Source organism: Procambarus clarkii, chromosome 5 (genome assembly GCF_040958095.1).
Source record: "Procambarus clarkii isolate CNS0578487 chromosome 5, FALCON_Pclarkii_2.0, whole genome shotgun sequence".
NCBI lineage: Eukaryota > Metazoa > Arthropoda > Malacostraca > Decapoda > Cambaridae > Procambarus > Procambarus clarkii.
Window position 1 is genome coordinate 3,527,809 of NC_091154.1, and position 19,668 is coordinate 3,547,476.

Consider the following 19,668-nt stretch of genomic DNA (forward strand, 5'->3'; position numbering starts at 1 on the left):
AAACTGTTGGCATTCTTTCTAAGATCAGATACTATGTACCTCGCCCTGCCCTGGTGATGCTCAATTACTCACTCATCTATCCTTATCTCAATTATGGTACAGTATTTGTGCTTGGGGTTCTACTACCCAAAATCATTTACGTCCTCTAATTACTCAACACAAAGCTGCTATTAGAACAATATCTAACTCTGGCCCCAAACAGCACTCGATACCCCTTACTCAAATCTTTGAATATGTTAGATATTAAGTCACTGCACATCCTCTCATGTGTACTCATATTTAAAACTCTGAGCTGCAATGTCAATCCTGACCTTAGAAGCTTCCTAGAAGGTTGTAACAGAACCCATGAGCACCACACCAGAAACAAATACCTATTTGATATTCCAAGAGTGCGCCTTAACCAAACTAGAAATGCTCTACAAATCAAGGGACCCAGAATGTGGAATGGTCTCCCCAGTCATGTCAAAGACTGTACCTCTCTCAACCAGTTTAAGAGTAAAACCAAGTGCTACCTAATTAACTCCATGTAACCTACCTTACCCCCTAAATGTCAACCATGTCTTGCTTTTGTTAAAAAATGCTGTTTGTTCTCCAACTTGTACAATTGCTGATTTTTGCCATGTTCCACCCTTTTTTTATTCCTTTTTACAACTCTATTTATACCTAATCCCAATTACCCTGTAGTATTAAGTTTTAGTCTAAGTGGGATTTTCCCCCCCACACCTTGCCCGAAACGCTATGCATATTAGTGGCTTTAGGTATTGTGTGTACTAGCTCTATCTATAAATCAACATTATGTTTGTAAATCAACTATGTATGTACTTTTCTTGAATAAAAATTTATTTATTTATAAATTTACAAGGGTTCTACTACATAGCATCCCCCCCCCTACATCTTCCATACAAGGTCTTCCTCCACAAGAGATGGAAACGGGGGGTGGGAGGGGCCTTTGACAAGTTGCAGGCTTCCTGTCCCCATCAAGGCCACTTGTGTTAGTGGCTCTGAGGTAAACTCCGGTCAAGTGCTGGTGAGAGACATATAGCACCAGCAGATGCATCACACACATGCATCGGATGGTGAGATGCATCTCACCTGTTGATTGACGATTGAGAGGCGGGACCAAAGAGCCAGAGCTCAACCCCCGCAAGCACAACTTGGTGAGTACAACTAGGTGAGTACACAGAAACATATATAATCAGGGGGTAAACTCAGGCCAAGTACTGGGGATAGAACAGATGCATCACACACAGAAACATATATAATCAGGGGGTAAACTCCTGTCAAGTGCTGGGGATAGAACAGATGCACCACCCACAGACATCAGCTCAAGTAATTATATAAGCAATACAATACAATGCATCCGATCTAGGGAGGGGAATAACAGAGAGAGAGAGAGGTGTACAAATAGGTCTCACCTGGCCCTCGCGGATCTCTTCTGGAATGCCACAGTCGATAAACTTGCAAGTCGGGGACACGCCTGACCAGTCTCCCCCTAAGGTGCACGACACAGTCTGCAAGGTCAATGTAACATTTAGGCAACCTAAAAAATGACGATATTTTAGAATAGATCAGATATTTTATAGATATTTTAAGATATTTTAGAATGTTAGCACTTTAGAATATTAATGAAAGACTCTTCTTTCATTAATTCATTCATTTATTCATTCACTAAGCTCTTCTCGTAAGTGACAGTATATTGCAACATTGCATTTTACATTCAATTTTAGAAAATAAATTTTTTAACATGAAATTTCAAAGTTCAAATTTGTAGTAGAGTTGGGTTTGTTCTCAACCCACATTCAAGAACCCCGAGTTTGAATCCCGGGTGGAACAGAAATTATTGGCCATGTTTTTCTGTCGCCTAATGCCTCTGTTCACCTTAGACGTAAATAGGTACCCATGAGTTAGTCAACTGTTGAGGGTTGCATCTCTGTGCTGTTGGGGGATTGAAACCGGGTCCCTAAAGATTGTGATTCAAGGATGTAGCCCACTGTATTGCAGAACCCTTGGAAAATAACTCATAAAGACGAAGACAAACCAACAAAGCCTGGTTGATCAACGGCCACAACAACATTGGGAGAACCTTGGACTAGCTACCGACATCCTATCCATGTCGATGCCACTAGAGATGGTGACCCTCAGGTAAATTCAGGTAAACTATTACTGTATGACTTACAAGTATATTAAAACCCATACATGCATTCCCAGGAAAACAATAGCGCAGGAGCCATATAAACATCGCGACTTGTACAACCCAGGGGGGAAACTCTCCAATAAGGCTCATATGTACAACAACACCAGCTTGACCTCAGGGGAAACTCTCCAATAAGACTCATATGTACGACAACAGCAGTTTAACCCCAGGGGGGAACTCTCCGATAAGGCTCAGACGTACGACAACACCAGCTTGACCTCAGGGGAAACTCTCCAATAAGACTCATATGTACGACAACAGCAGTTTAACCCCAGGGGGGAACTCTCCGATAAGGCTCATACGTACGACAACACCAGCTTGACCTCAGGGGAATCTCTCCAATAACACTCATATGTACGACAACAGCAGTTTAACCCCAGGGGGGAACTCTCCGATAAGGCTCAGACGTACAATAAAACCAGCTTAACCCCAGGGGAAAACTCTTCTTTAAGACTCATATGAACAAAAAACGCACCTGTACACCTTGAGTGAAACATAACCTATAAGACTTTATATACCTGCAAACCCCCCAAAAGAAACTAACCTATAAGACCTCACACTATTAATAATACCTCCTCATCCACAGGTAAAAAAAAAACCTGGAAAGAATTTTACTCAAACAAAAACCTGAGTTCAGTGAGCCTGTCAATAGGGCCTAATACAAAAAAGAAACTTTTGCATCATATACGAAGGCTTTTCAGCCTTAATCTTATATCTGCAATGTTAGGCCTCAGCTCATTTACAGTAGAGATAAAGCCTTATAATTTGTGAAACTCAAAATAACTTTGTTCATGATGGCAGTACCTCACCTTGAGCCTATGTAGACAGGAGAAGGTGGCTCTCTCACCTGTCTGATGACAGGAGTACCTCACCTTGAGCCCCAGTAGACAGGAGAAGGTGACTGTGTCACCTGTCTGATGACAGGAGTACCTCACCTTGAGCCCCTGTAGACTGTAGCCTGCGTCGCAAGAGAAGGTGGCTGTGTCGCCTGCCCGTCGTCCACTCAACTCCACCTTGCCATTGAGAGGCTGCGTCACGTTTGGACACCACGAGTCTGTCGAGACAGAGAGAAGCTTATTCCTAGGGCTGATAGGAACTAATAACATGGGATTAACAACATAAAGTGTATTTGTGGGAGGTGATCAGTAGAGTGGACAGACAGGCTGATAAATTGGTTGACTGACAGATAGATAAGGGAGCCAGTCGGCCGAGCGGACAGCACGCTGGACTTGTGATCCTGTGGTCCTGGGTTCAATCCTAGGCGCCGGCGAGAAACAATGGGCAGAGTTTCTTTCACCCAATGCCCCTGTTACCTAGCAGTAAATAGGTACCTGGGTATTAGCCAGCTGTCACGGGCTGCTTCCTGGGGGTGGAGGCCTGGTCGAGGACCGGGCCGCGGGGACACTAAAGCCCCGAAATCATCTCAAGATAACCTCAAGATAGATAGGTAGATCAACAGTCAGGTAGATAGATCTCAAGATAACCTCAAGATAGATAGGTAGATCAACAGTCAGGTAGATAGGTAGATCAACAGTCAGGTAGATAGGTAGATCAACAGTCAGGTAGATAGGTAGATCAACAGTCAGGTAGATAGGTAGGTACCAAAAGTATCATTCCTCTTTACCAGAGACAGGTAAAGAGGAATGGTGACAGGTAGATGAACCCAACTCATCCTCCTGTTTAGATAGTACCTATTGTGACAGTCGTCAATAGTCAGAATTTGTACGTACTAAGCTTTCAGATACTAGTATACTGACTAGTAAGGAATTCTTTGAAAATAAATGAAGCTAAAACACAAACTTATATATTCCCAGCCCTAGTATATAGCACACATATGTACTATATTACATAATACACTGCAAGGCTTATTATGGGACATGCTAACAATATATTTAAGTTAAAGCCACTGTGAAGAAGAATCAAAATCGCTGACAGAATATCCTGTACAAAAAAACTATAAAATATGACTGAAAACATTCTGAAAATTTACATTCTGAAAAGTTTACATTCTGAAAAATGTAAACATATGACTATAGATTCTGAACAATGTAAACATTGTTCAGAAATTTTGGTACTTTTTGAACCCAGGATCTAGGAGTGGATTGGGAAAACTCAGTCTCGGTTATCTTGGCCTCAACACTAACAGAAAGACCGGCGTAACACTTAACATCTTATAAGACACTGGAGTGCCACTTAACATCTTATAAGACACTGGAGTGACACTTAACATCTTATAAGACACTGGAGTGCCACTTAACATCTTATAAGACACTGGAGTGACACTTAACATCTTATAAGACACTGGAGTGCCACTTAATATCTTATAAGACACTGGAGTGACACTTAACATCTTATAAGACACTGGAGTGCCACTTAACATCTTATAAGACACTGGAGTGCCACTTAACATCTTATAAGACACTGGAGTGACACTTAACATCTTATAAGACACTGGAGTGCCACTTAACATCTTATAAGACACTGGAGTGACACTTAACATCTTATAAGACACTGGAGTGACACTTAATATCTTATAAGACACTGGAGTGCCACTTAATATCTTATAAGACACTGGAGTGCCACTTAACATCTTATAAGACACTGGAGTGACACTTAACATCTTATAAGACACTGGAGTGCCACTTAACATCTTATAAGACACTGGAGTGACACTTAACATCTTATAAGACACTGGAGTGCCACTTAACATCTTATAAGACACTGGAGTGACACTTAACATCTTATAAGACACTGGAGTGACACTTAACATCTTATAAGACACTGGAGTGACACTTAACATCTTATAAGACACTGGAGTAACACTTAACATCTTATAAGACACTGGAGTACCACTTAACATCTTATAAGACACTGGAGTGACACTTAACATCTTATAAGACACTGGAGTGACACTTAACATCTTATAAGACACTGGAGTGACACTTAACATCTTATAAGACACTGGAGTAACACTTAACATCTTATAAGTATGGATGGATGTCAACCAACAAACTAACACTTAACATAGAAAAGACCTACTACATCTTATTTGGAAGCAAATCTACATATGCAATTCAGCTTCAGATAGACAATGTAAACATTAGCAATAAAAATGATGGAAAGTTTCTTGGCATATTCCTAGACAAGAGACTCAACTTCAGTACCCACATACAACACATAACTAAGAAAGTCTCTAAAACAGTTGGGATACTCTCTAAAATCAGATATTATGTACCTAACTCTGCTCTCATCTCTCTATATTATGCACTAATCTATCCCTATCTCAACTATGGTATCTGTGCATGGGGTTCAACCACTGCAAACCACCTCAAGTCCATCATCACCCAGCAAAAATCTGCTATCAGATTAATAACAAATTCTGCTTTCAGACAACACTCAGCCCCCTTGTTTAACTCCCTAAACATGCTAAACATAATCTCACTCCACAAATTTTCTTATGTCAACTACATTTACAAAACCCTGTTCTTAAATGCAAATCCTGCTCTGAAACTCTCCCTGGACAGATGTAATAGGACCCATTATCACCACACCAGAAATAAATATCTCTTTGATATCCCCAGAGTCAAACTTAATCTGTGTAAACACTCTATGCAAATAAAGGGACCCAGTCTATGGAACTCACTCCCTAATGAATTGAAAAGTTGTCCAACTTTTGCGTCATTCAAAAACAATACTAAAAAGTACCTAATTTCATCTTCATAGTTTTTCCCTTGTTGCTTTAAAATTGCACTGATCTAGTGCTACCCAATCTCCCAATCTTTATGTACCCAATCTGAACATCTTTACCATTGTGATCATTGCTGTCTTTTTATATGTGCTGTCAATCTGCTGTATGGTGTCTATTAATCTTGTTTAAATTACCAATCAAGCTGTCAATGTAATCAATCAGAGCTTTAATATACCAATGTGCTTTAATATACTTACTAATCTCTCTTATCTCATTTTTTTTCTTGCAATGTATTTGTTATCATTTTATTAATTCTGATAGAATTTACCTACTTAAAATTATCTGTTAGATTAAGGACCTGCCCGAAATGCTGCGCGTACTAGTGGCTTTACAAGATTGTAAATACTGTACTATGCTATGTATTCTCTCTAACCCAATGTACCTTCTTGTATAGAAATAAATAAATAAATAAATAAATAAATAAGACACTGGAGTGACACTTAACATCTTATAAGACACTGGAGTGACACTTAACATCCTATAAGACACTGGAGTGACACTTAACATCTTATAAGACACTGGAGTGACACTTAATATCTTATAAGACACTGGAGTGACACTTAACATCTTATAAGACACTGGAGTGACACTTAACTTCTTATATATTTATTTATTTATTTATTTTTGTATTTATTTATTAATTTATATATATGTAAGAGTTGTTACATTGTTCTACAGCCACTAGCACACGTAGCTTTTCGGGCAGGTCCTTAATCCTAATAGTCCCTGGAATATGACCCGCCAAATTGTTTAACAACCAGGTACCCATTTTACTGTTGGGTAAACAGATGCTACAGTTATAAAGATTGGCGCCCAGTCAATCCTCCCCGGCCAGGATACAAACCCAGGTAACTTGCCGCCATAGTAACTTACAGAGACAACTAGGGGATGCCGGCATCCAAGTGCCATTTTCAGAGCAGAGCGCAGAATTCTTGCCATCAATGGTGTAGTTCTTCTCGCACTCGTACACCACCTTGGCTCCGTAGGTGGTGCGGTTGTCCACCAATACTAGCGAGCCATGCTCTATGTCTGCAGGCGCCCCACAGTCCACATCTGGAGCCCAGCAGAGAGATACATTGAATGAGAATACAGCACTAAAATATTAGCTTATATAATAGAACCTTGAGTGACGACTGCCTCAAATGGCGACCAATTTGGGTAACGAACACCCCGATCGCCAACAATTCATCTCGTTAGGCGACCGCTCGTTTGAATAACATCAACACCACATGGAGGGGTTGCGGGCTGCTTCTCGCACATTCTTGGACGCCTCTGACGATGCAAATAAATTATTTTTCTTTGTTTAAAGAAGCTATTGATGCTGGGATGTTGCAAAGCATTGACTTTTTTTAAGTCTACAGTACTATTGAGTACTTTTTTTTATTTCTAAACAAAAAATAAAAAAATTGAATGCTTTGCAACATTACAGCAGTCACCCTTTTACATCCCAGCATCATTAGCATCTTTTAACAAAAATTTAATTGATTTACATCGTCGGAGGCATCTGAGAATTTGCAAGAACCAGCGAGAATGCTAGGAAACACCACATGGTTTTCTCGTTAACTAAGTGGAAGCTCGTCAATCAAGACAAATTTTGTGAGAGTGGCTATAGCTCGTAACCTGAAATGCTGGTAGATGGAGCTGCTCGTCACCCGAAGTTCCTCTATAAGCACTTTCCACAGTTCCCCCCCCCCCCCAGGTACTATATGCTCTACTTGATAAGGCAGGCTACTGTACGGTAGGTAAGCAGGTGTGGAATGGGGGGGGGCATCAACACCAGCTTACCTACCTTACAGTAGTTTACCTTATCAAGTACAGCATTGTACTTGGGGGGGGGGAGGGAACTGGGGAAAGTACTTACAACTCATCACGACTTGGAAAGTATTCACATTCACACCACACCCTGAGGACAGTACTCCACACCACACCCTCTCAGACAGTACCCCACACCACACCCTCTCAGACAGTACCCCACACCACACCCTCTCAGACAGTACTCACACCACACCCTCTCAGACAGTACCCCACACCACACCCTCTCAGACAGTACCCCACACCACACCCTCTCAGACAGTACTCACACCACACCCTCTCAGACAGTACTCCACACCACACCCTCTCAGACAGTACTCACACCACACCCTCTCAGACAGTACTCCACACAACACCCTCTCAGACAGTACCCCACACCACACCCTCTCAGACAGTACTCCACACAACACCCTCTCAGACAGTACCCACACCACACCCTCTCAGACAGTACTCACACCACACCCTCTCAGACAGTACCCCACACCACACCCTCTCAGACAGTACTCACACCACACCCTCTCAGACAGTACTCACACCACACCCTCTCAGACAGTACTCACACCACACCCTCTCAGACAGTACTCACACCACACCCTCTCAGACAGTACTCACACCACACCCTCTCAGACAGTACTCACACCACACCCTCTCAGACAGTACCCACACCACACCCTCTCAGACAGTACCCACACCACACCCTCTCAGACAGTACTCACACCACACCCTCTCAGACAGTACCCACACCACACCCTCTCAGACAGTACTCACACCACACCCTCTCAGACAGTACCCCACACCACACCCTCTCAGACAGTACTCACACCACACCCTCTCAGACAGTACCCACACCACACCCTCTCAGACAGTACTCACACCACACCCTCTCAGACAGTACTCACACCACACCCTCTCAGACAGTACCCCACACCACACCCTCTCAGACAGTACCCCACACCACACCCTCTCAGACAGTACTCACACCACACCCTCTCAGACAGTACTCACACCACACCCTCTCAGACAGTACTCACACCACACCCTCTCAGACAGTACTCCACACAACACCCTCTCAGACAGTACTCCACACCACACCCTCTCAGACAGTACTCACACAACACCCTCTCAGACAGTACTCACACCACACCCTCTCAGACAGTACCCTACACCACACCCTCTCAGACAGTACCCTACACCACACCCTCTCAGACAGTACTCACACCACACTCTCTCAGACAGTACCCCACACCACACCCTCTCAGACAGTACCCCACACCACACCCTCTCAGACAGTACCCCACACCACACCCTCTCAGACAGTACTCACACAACACCCTCTCAGACAGTACCCCACACCACACCCTGAGGAGAGTACTCACACTTGCACTTGGGAGCCTGGCCACTCCAGAAGCCAGAGGGTAGACAAGTCCGAGTGGGATCCCCCTGCACCACATTACCCACCGGACACTGGTAGGTGACGGCCGCCCCGGTGGAGGTCTCCGAACTGCCCACCGTCGTGTTCTCGTTGCGGTCGGGTGAGCCACAGGACGTTGGCTCTGAAAGCAAGATTACAGTCAGTAAAGGTCGTTCGTAAACATGCCATTCATCTGGGCTGTAGGCCCAGATGCTTTATCGAATGGGCTATTGAGTAGTCTTTAAGGATAGTTCCCAGAAGCAACAACTCCTGAGGCCAAACTGGAATTTTCGACTTTCCCTAACTATAACTACTGAAGTTCAGTGGAATTAGTGATCCTTAGGCAATATAAAAATAAGGTTATATAGATTTACAAAGAAAGAAACAAAAATGAGTAAATTCGATTGGGCGTCAATCTGAGTTGCCTCTTATGAGTCCTTCTACATTTATGTATTTATATACTGTAATATTTTTTATTGTATTAAGTAAATTTACTAAACAAATGATGACCTTTACCTATGAATAAGTAGATAATAATGTATTGATAAAGTGTTTTTTTCCTACTAATTTTCCCATTGAGTTTTCCATTGATTTTCCCATTGATTTTCCCATTGATGTAGTTATATTAGATTGATTACTCTCTGAATAATAATAATAGTAATAATTATACCAAAATTACTGAAGTACAAGAAAAATAAATACTAAGACAGCAGACTTCAGGATGTTATACATGGGTGGGGAAAGATGGTATACATGAATAGTATGAAGGTATACATAGATGGAGCTGTAATTATGGAGCAAACAGAGCAGAATGTTTCACAGAGAGGATATGATACTGATGGAGCAAATGGAGTGGACATTATTCACGCAGCAGACGGCTATTCATGTAACAAGCAGTACACATGGAACAAACAATATTTCTGCTCTGGACAGAAGGTATTCACAAAGCAGAGAGCGAACTCACAGACTGGGCTACTGGACTGGTCTTGTACTGGACTGCCATTCACTCACCAAGTGAATGGCACTCACAGAGCAGATCACATGTCTGGACTGTTGGAAAGCCTTTGATACAGTACCCCATAAAGGGCTGGTACATAAACTGGAGAAACAGGCAGGAGTAACTGGTAAATGACCTTCCAAATGCCTCCCAACACCTCAAACCAATTCTATTTGCTGACGACACAACCTTCATTTACTCCAGTCCTGATCCCCTTGCTCTAAATGCCACAGTAAATACTGAGCTAAATAAAGTCCATCTGTGGCTAACAGCCAACAAACTCACCCTTAACATTGACAAAACTTTCTATATTCTGTTTGGCAATAAATCCTCTAATCAAATAAATCTCAAAATAAACAATACCCAAATTTGTAACAAATTAGATGGCAAATTCCTTAGCATTCTCATTGACCACAAGCTGAATTTCCAGGGACACATTCTAAACATATCAAAAAAAGTTTCAAAAACTGTGGGCATTCTTTCTAAGATCAGATATTATGTACCACGCCCTGCCCTGGTGACTCTCTATTACTCCCTTATCTATCCATATCTCAACTATGGTATTTGTGCTTGGGGCTCTACTACCCAAAATCACTTACGTCCTCTAATTACTCAACACAAAGCTGCTATTAGGACAATATCTAATTCTGGCCCCAGACATCACTCGGTACCCCTACTCAAATCTCTGAATATGTTAGACATTAAGTCACTGCACATTCTCTCATGTGTATTATACATATATAAAACGCTAAACTATAATGCCAATCCTGATCTCAAAAGCTTCATAGAAGGTTGTAACAGAACCCATGAGCACCACACCAGAAATAAATACAGTTTTGATATTCCTAGAGTACGACTTAATCAAACTAGAAATGCTCTACAAATCAAGGGACCCAGAATGTGGAATGACCTTCCCAACCATGTTAAAGACTGTACCTCTCTCAACCAGTTTAAGTTAAAAACGAAGCTATACCTAATAAATTCCCTGTAACCTACCTTACCCTTCTATTGTCAACAAATGTCTGTTTTTCTTTAAAGAGCGCTGTTTGTCGACATAATTGTATTTGTGCTGCTTTTTCATCTATGTTTTCATTTCTTGTTTTCATTCTACTCATTATGCTCAATTAGTATTAAGCTTGTCATTTAAGTTTATCATGCCCGAAACGCTTTGCGTAATAGTGGCTTTAGGCATTGTATGTACTAGCTATACCTATAAGTCAAACAATCCTTGTAAATATTTATTGTATGTATGTACCTTACCTAAATAAAATTGTATTGTATTGTATTGTATTGTAAGGTGCTCCAGTGGATAAGGGAGTACCTAAGCAATAGGAAGCAGAGAGTTACAGTGAGGGGTGAGACCTCAAATTGGCATGAAGTCACCAGTGGAGTCCCACAGGGCTCTGTACTCGGTCCTATCCTGTTTCACATATACATAAATGGAGGGTATCCCGGAGGGTATAGACTCCTTCCTCTCAATGTTTGCTGACGATGCCAAAATTATGAGAAGGATTAAGAAAGAGGAGGACTGCTTGAGGCTTCAAGAAGACCTAGACAAACTGAAGGAATGGTTGAACAAATGGTTGTTAGAGTTTAACCCAAGCAAATGTAATGTAATGAAGATAGGTGTAGGGAGCAGGAGGCCAGATACAAGGCATCATTTGGGAGATGAAATTCTTCAAGAGTCAGAGAGAAAGACTTGGGGGTTGATATCATGCCAGACCTGTTCCCTGAAGCCCATATCAAGAGGATAACATCAGCAGCATATGCCAGATTGGCCAACATAAGAACTGCATTTAGAAACTTGTGTAAGGAATCATTCAGAACTTTGTATACCACCTATGTCAGACCAATCCTGGAGTATGCAGCCCCAGCATGGAGTCCATATCTAGTCAAGCATAAGAGTAAACTGGAAAAGGTTCAAAGGTTTACCACCAGACTAGTACCCGGGCTGAGAGGTATGAGCTACGAGGAGAGACTACGGGAATTAAACCTCACGTCACTGGAAGACAGAAGAGTTAGGGAGGACATGATCACCACATACAAGATTCTCAGAGGAATTGATAGGGTAGATAAAGACTAGCTATTTAACAGAAGGGGCACACGTACTAGGGGACACATGTGGAAACTGAGTGCCCAAATGAGCCACAGAGATATTGGAACTTTTTTAGTGTCAGAGTGGTTGACAAATGGAATGCACTAGGAAGTGATGTGGTGGAGGCTGACTCCATACACAGTTTCAAGTGTAGATATGATAGAGCCCAATAGGCTCAGGAATCTGTACACCTGTTGATTGACGGTTGAGAGGCGGGACCAAAGAGCCAGAGCTCATCCCCCGCAAGCACAAATAGGTGAGTACATAGCTAACTTGCGAAACAAAACAACACACCCCCAGAGTGTGCAATACTCACGGAACTGGCAAATCCAGTGGAGATAGTTGAGTTCACAGCCCACATCGTTCCACTTCCACTCGCGTCCACCGTCCAGCACCGCACAGTTCTGTTCACCGTTGTAGTTGTTGGGTTGGTCTTTGCCCCACCGCGGGTCCTCCACCACCGAGTCTGAGAAAACCACATAATTATAGTTATGTATTGCGTAAGGATATGTGAGATATACAGGGTTACCTGTTACAGGAGACAAAGTAGGAAACTATGAGGATGAAATTAGGTGCTTTTTGGTTTTACTTTTTGAGTAAGACGTAGATTGGACAGCTTTTTGCTTCATTAGGGAGTGAGTTCCATAGACTAGGTCCCTTTATTGTTCCTGGATTTTACCTGGATAATACCTGGATGGGGTTCTGGGAGTTCTTCTACTCCCCAATGGTAATATCCTGTACTTGTACTGGACAACATTACAGGGGGATATATCCTGTACTTGTACCAGACAACATTACAGGGGGTTATATCCTGTACTTGTACCGGACAACATTACAGGGGGATATATCCTGTACTTGTACCGGACAACATTACAGGGGGATATATCCTGTACTTGTACCGGACAACATTACAGGGGGTTATATCCTATACTTGTACTGGACAACATTACAGGGGGATATATCCTGTACTTGTACCGGACAACATTACAGGGAGTTATATCCTGTACTTGTACCGGACAACATTACAGGGGGATATATCCTATACTTGTACCGGACAACATTACAGGGGGTTATATCCTATACTTGTCCTGGACAACATTACAGGGGGATATATCCTATACTTGTACTGGACAACATTACAGGGGGATATATCCTATACTTGTCCTGGACAACATTACAGGGGGATATATCCTATACTTGTACCGGACAACATTACAGGGGGATATATCCTATACTTGTCCTGGACAACATTACAGGGGGATATATCCTATACTTGTACCGGACAACATTACAGGGGGTTATATCCTATACTTGTCCTGGACAACATTACAGGGGGTTATATCCTATACTTGTCCTGGACAACATTACAGGGGGATATATCCTATACTTGTACTGGACAACATTACAGGGGGATATATCCTATACTTGTACTGGACAACATTACAGGGGGATATATCCTATACTTGTACTGGACAACATTACAGGGGGATATATCCTATACTTGTACTAGACAACATTACAGGGGGATATATCCTATACTTGTACCGGACAACATTACAGGGGGATATATCCTATACTTGTACTGGACAACATTACAGGGGGATATATCCTGTACTTGTACTGGACAACATTACAGGGGGATATATCCTATACTTGTACTGGACAACATTACAGGGGGATATATCCTGTACTTGTACTGGACAACATTACAGGGGGATATATCCTATACTTGTACTGGACAACATTACAGGGGGATATATCCTATACTTGTACTAGACAACATTACAGGGGGATATATCCTATACTTGTACCGGACAACATTACAGGGGGATATATCCTATACTTGTACTGGACAACATTACAGGGGGATATATCCTATACTTGTACTGGACAACATTACAGGGGGATATATCCTGTACTTGTACTGGACAACATTACAGGGGGATATATCCTATACTTGTACTGGACAACATTACAGGGGGATATATCCTATACTTGTACCGGACCACATTACAGGGGTTATATCCTATACTTGTACCGGACCACATTACAGGGGGATATATCCTATACTTGTACTGGACAACATTACAGGGGGTTATATCCTATACTTGTACCGGACAACATTACAGGGGGTTATATCCTGTACTTGTACTGGACAACATTACAGGGGGATATATCCTATACTTGTACCGGACCACATTACAGGGGGATATATCCTATACTTGTACTGGACAACATTACAGGGGGTTATATCCTATACTTGTACCGGACAACATTACAGGGGGATATATCCTGTACTTGTACTGGACAACATTACAGGGGGATATATCCTATACTTGTACCGGACAACATTACAGGGGGATATATCCTGTACTTGTACCGGACAACATTACAGGGGGTTATATCCTGTACTTGTACCGGACAACATTACAGGGGGATATATCCTGTACTTGTACCGGACAACATTACAGGGAGGCAACATAAACAATCAAGGAAGGTAGACATTGAGCATTTAGTATGCGGAACGAGTACCAATGTACACGTGACTTAATTACTTAATTGGTACCGTGTGGGTACTGGGGTTACAAGCACCCCACTCCACCCAACAGTGCTTTCACCCTGCTGCTCCAGCACCCATACTAACACCTCATATAGTAACCTAACCTAACCTAGCCTAACCCAACCTAACCTAACCTAACCTAACCTAACCTAACCTACCGTAACCTAAAGTAACTTAACCTAGCGTAACGTAACATAACCTAACCTAACCTAGCCTAACCCAACCTAACCTAACCTAACCTAACCTAACCTAACCTACCGTAACCTAAAGTAACTTAACCTAGCGTAACGTAACATAACCTAACCTAACCTAACCTAACCTAACCTAACCTAACCTACCGTAACCTAAAGTAACTTAACCTAGCGTAACGTAACATAACCTAACCTAACTTAACCTAACCTAACCTAACCTAACCTAACCTAACCTAACCTAACCTAACCTACCGTAACCTAAAGTAACTTAACCTAGCGTAACGTAACATAACCTAACCTAACTTAACCTAACCTAACCTAACCTAACCTAACCTAACCTAACCTAACCTAACCTACCGTAACCTAACGTAACTTAACCTAGCGTAACGTAACATAACCTAATCTAACTTAAACTAACCTAACCATACTAACACCTCATATTCTTTTTTGCCTTCCGTGTATGTGACTTGTCAAGATGCATTTCGAGGGTCGGGCGTCAGCTCCTAAGCCCTCACCCACCTTATATTAGGATTTTGTAGTTTAATGTATGCTTTTATTTTTCTCGTGTTTTCATGTAAAATTTATATTTGTTATCGTGTTAACTTCCAATTTTTTTCAGTAAACTCGTATATTCTTTTTGTATACAGCTCTGCTGGTAAACTGCTGGTAAACTCATCTTTGTGGTATCCTTTTATGTTCCCTGACAGGGGCCTGATGGCTGAGTGGACAGCGCTCAGGATTCGTAGTCTTAAGGTCCCGGGTTCGATTTCCACAGCAGGACAGGACAGAGATTTGGGCACATATTTTTTTTTGTTCTCCCAATACCTATGTTCACCTAGCCGTAAATAAGTACTAGGAAGTTAGTACTGTCATGGGTAACATCCAAGGGGACATCAGTAGTTGGCCCCTAGAAGCAAGATGAGTCCTGAAGGCTTCCTGTCCCCAGTAACAGCTATAATCATTTAGGAGGCCCCTATTCCTTCTTTCCAGTGTGGAGTGATATAGCAGTAAACCTCTATTAGTCTCAGGAGACTATGGAGTTGCGCTCTGGTTGATACGGAGGAGAAGCTGTTACCCATGCAGCAGGTCTCCCGGGTCCGGGTCTCCCCGCTCTCCACGGCGCCGAAAGTCTCCAATGGGAAGGCAAGGTGTGATATATAATTCCACAAATTCTCGAACCTTCTGCAGGTACAGGTGGGTTTCCGGTCACACTTAAGTTCCACATAATACCAGTTCAAGTGTGACGTGTTAAAGCAGAACTTTCACACTTGTGAAGACCTTCCAGAGAGCAGGGACCAAGGAAGACACACTGAGTTAATAATTCCCAGAGTGTATGACCTGTGTGGTAATATAGTTAGTGTAGCTGAGTCAGGTGGGTGTTGGTGGCTCCTAGGTGGGGCAGGGAGTTGGTGGCTCCTAGGTGGGGCAGGGAGTTGGTGGCTCCTAGGTGGGGCAGGGTGTTGGTGGCTCCTAGGTGGGGCAGGGTGTTGGTGGCTCCTAGGTGGGGCAGGGTGTTGGTGGCTCCTAGGTGGGGCAGGGTGTTGGTGGCTCCTAGGTGGGGCAGGGTGTTGGTGGCTCCTAGGTGGGGCAGGGTGTTGGTGGCTCCTAGGTGGGGCAGGGTGTTGGTGGCTCCTAGGTGGGGCACGGAGGGGGAAGGAGAGGGGAGGAGGGAGAGAGAGGGAGAGAGAGAGAGAGAGAGAGAGAGAGAGAGAGAGAGAGAGAGAGAGAGAGAGAGAGAGAGAGAGAGAGAGAGAGAGAGAGAGAGAGAGAGAGAGAGAGAGAGAGAGAGAGAGAGAGACAGAGAGAGAGAGACAGACAGACAGAGAGAGACAGACAGAGAGACAGAGAGAGAGAGAGAGAGAGAGACAGAGAGAGACAGAGAGAGACAGAGAGAGAGAGAGAGAGAGAGAGAGAGAGAGAGAGAGAGAGAGAGAGAGAGAGAGAGAGAGAGAGAGAGAGAGAGAGAGAGAGAGAGAGAGAGAGAGAGAGAGAGAGAGAGAGAGAGAGAGAGAGAGAGAGAGAGAGAGAGAGAGAGTAAGGAAACAGGAAGAGTTTCAGTTCAAGATTAACATTTAGGAATACAATGCCTTAGACAATACAGTTCCTACAATAGCTACATGAATGCTTATCCTACAACACCTCCATGGTGAGTGCGGGGCTCCATGGTGAGTGCGGGGCTCCATGGTGAGTGCGGGGCTCGGACAGACAAGCTAACCTTCGTCACTGGTTCCAGGTCTCCACACAGCCTCTAAGCTGGGATTAATAGATCTATCTTGAGATGATTTCGGGGCTTAGCATCCCCGCGGCCCGGTCCTCGACCAGGCCTCCTTTTTGTTACCCCCCCCCCCAGGAAGTAGCCCGTAGCAGCTGTCTAACTCCCAGGTACCTATTTACTGCTAGGTGAATAGGTGCATCAAGATGAAATAAACTTTGCCCATTTGTTTCCACCTCCACCGGGAACAGAACCTGGAACCTCAAGATTACGAATCCCCAGCGCTGTCCACTCAGCCGTCAGGCCCCCTAGATGAACAAAGCTACTCCATTCTTCACATAATATTAGAGAAATATATGTAATAACATTACAAATTAACCAATAAGGCACTACTTGGCATTCTATTTTGTCAAGTGATCTTAGAAGATGATTTATGGGTGTTATAAGATGACCTGAAGATCAATGTTTGGTGCAGACTGGTCCCTATCGTAAGGTCTAGGGTTCGAGTCCCGCAGCAAGACAAGACAGAGAGATTGGACGTCCACTATTTTAACACCTTGAGGTTATCTTGAGATGATTTCGGGGCTTTAGTGTCCCCGCGGCCCGGTCCTTGACCAGGCCTCCACTCCCAGGAAGCAGCCCGTGACAGCTGACTAACACCCAGGTACCTATTTTACTGCTAGGTAACAGGGGCATAGGGTGAAAGAAACTCTGCCCATTGTTTCTCTCCGGCGCTCGGGATCGAACCCGGGACCACAGGATCACAAGTCCAGCGTGCTGCCCGCTCGGCCGACCGGCTCCCGTGGATGTTAAAATAGTCAGTACAGACCTTAACCTCTGCCTCTAGCTTAGGTCTATATAATGAGTTACTGACAAGGGGTGAGTTGCCACGCTGCTGGAAGAGGGCAGTTGTGGCATTTCAAGACAGGAGCTGGAGAAGAGGGACTTAACTACTTCGTCTGTATCACAGACAAACATTCCCTTCAAAGCCCTTGAAGGAATAATGAGGTTAAGACTAGATATATCCTTGGCATCCGCCAGAATCCACTATAGGAGTCTTGGAGCACCGGGCTAACAGCCAATCCAAGGTGATTTGGGCGGATCCCCAGCTTAAATTACTGATGCATATCATGATCCAATGGAGTGAGGTGTGTCTGGGGAGATCCAGAACGCTGGTTCGATTCCCCCCATCTTGCTCCATAATGATTTACGCCCCCTACACACATACATACCCATACACACACCCGATATACCCGCCTCCCCCATACACACACACACACACACACACACACACACACACACACACACACACACACACACACACACACACACACACACACACACACACACACACACACACCATACACCCCCCCCCATAAACACACACACCCCCATACATACCATCAACCCATCGCCAGGTCCTGGAGATGAACTGGGGCTCCTTCTGAGCGCCGATCCATATAAGATTAGTGCGCATGTTGTCCTTAAGTCTCTCTAGCTCGGACATGAGGAACTTGTGGGTGGCCAGTCCCATGCCATAAGCCAGGTCCCCTCCTTGTTTCTGGCAGTACTCCCTCCCACGGGAGAAGTCGCCTCCTTCCGTCACCTGTAACACGGATGGTGGTTGAGTAATTAGCACTTACGCAGGTTATTGGTTGAGTAATTAGCAGTTACACAGGTAATTGGGGTTATTTATGTCGTTATCTCTCTCCTGCTAATGGGGCTAGGCTGTCCTAGGCTACTTGGGGATGTTAAAGACCGCCAAAGGAATGTAGGCCTTGTTTGGGACCATATAGTCAATCCCTAACTACTCAACTAGCTCGTTAGAACACACTTGAACCTACAACAAAAATAGATTAGCCTAAAAATGATGCAATGTGTTAATATGTGACATATTCAAGGCCCGCTCACATATTGACAGACACACATATATTCTGCTGGAGTTCTTGGAAGGGGTATATAGGCCTACCTGGAGTTCATAACAGGTTCGGTTGAAGATGCTGAGGGAGGTGACTTGGGCCGTGGCTGTGCAACGCTCCTTGGAGAACTCTGCAACACGGAGAGGGTTAGCTTCTGACGCAGGTTCGAGTCCACTGCATTGACTCAATATGGTGTGTGCGTGTGTGTGAGAGAAGGAGAGAGAGAGAGAGAGAGAGAGAGAGAGAGAGAGAGAGAGAGAGAGAGAGAGAGAGAGAGAGAGAGAGAGAGAGAGAGAGAGAGAGAGAGAGAGACAGACAGACAGACAGACAGACAGACAGACAGACAGACAGACAGACAGACAGACAGACAGACAGACAGACAGACAGACAGACAGACAGAGAGAGAGAGAGACAGACAGACAGACAGACAGACAGACAGACAGACAGACAGACAGACAGACAGACAGACAGACAGACAGACAGAGAGAGACAGACAGACAGACAGACAGACAGACAGACAGACAGACAG

At 43.6% G+C, this 19,668-nt stretch overlaps 1 protein-coding gene across 2 annotated transcripts in view; it reads right to left on the reverse strand.

The window, feature by feature from the left end:
• fw (CUB and Sushi multiple domains furrowed) overlaps positions 1–19,668 on the reverse strand; it is a gene marked incomplete at its 5' end in the record, with an annotated part of 57,157 nt that overhangs the window by 18,137 nt on the left and 19,352 nt on the right. For both annotated transcript variants that reach the window (XM_069338413.1, XM_069338407.1), the window contains 7 exon segments: positions 1,416–1,511; positions 3,130–3,248; positions 6,816–6,995; positions 9,131–9,307; positions 12,574–12,723; positions 18,622–18,826; positions 19,190–19,269. In XM_069338413.1, coding sequence (XP_069194514.1) covers positions 1,416–1,511; positions 3,130–3,248; positions 6,816–6,995; positions 9,131–9,307; positions 12,574–12,723; positions 18,622–18,826; positions 19,190–19,269 — 1,007 coding nt within the window.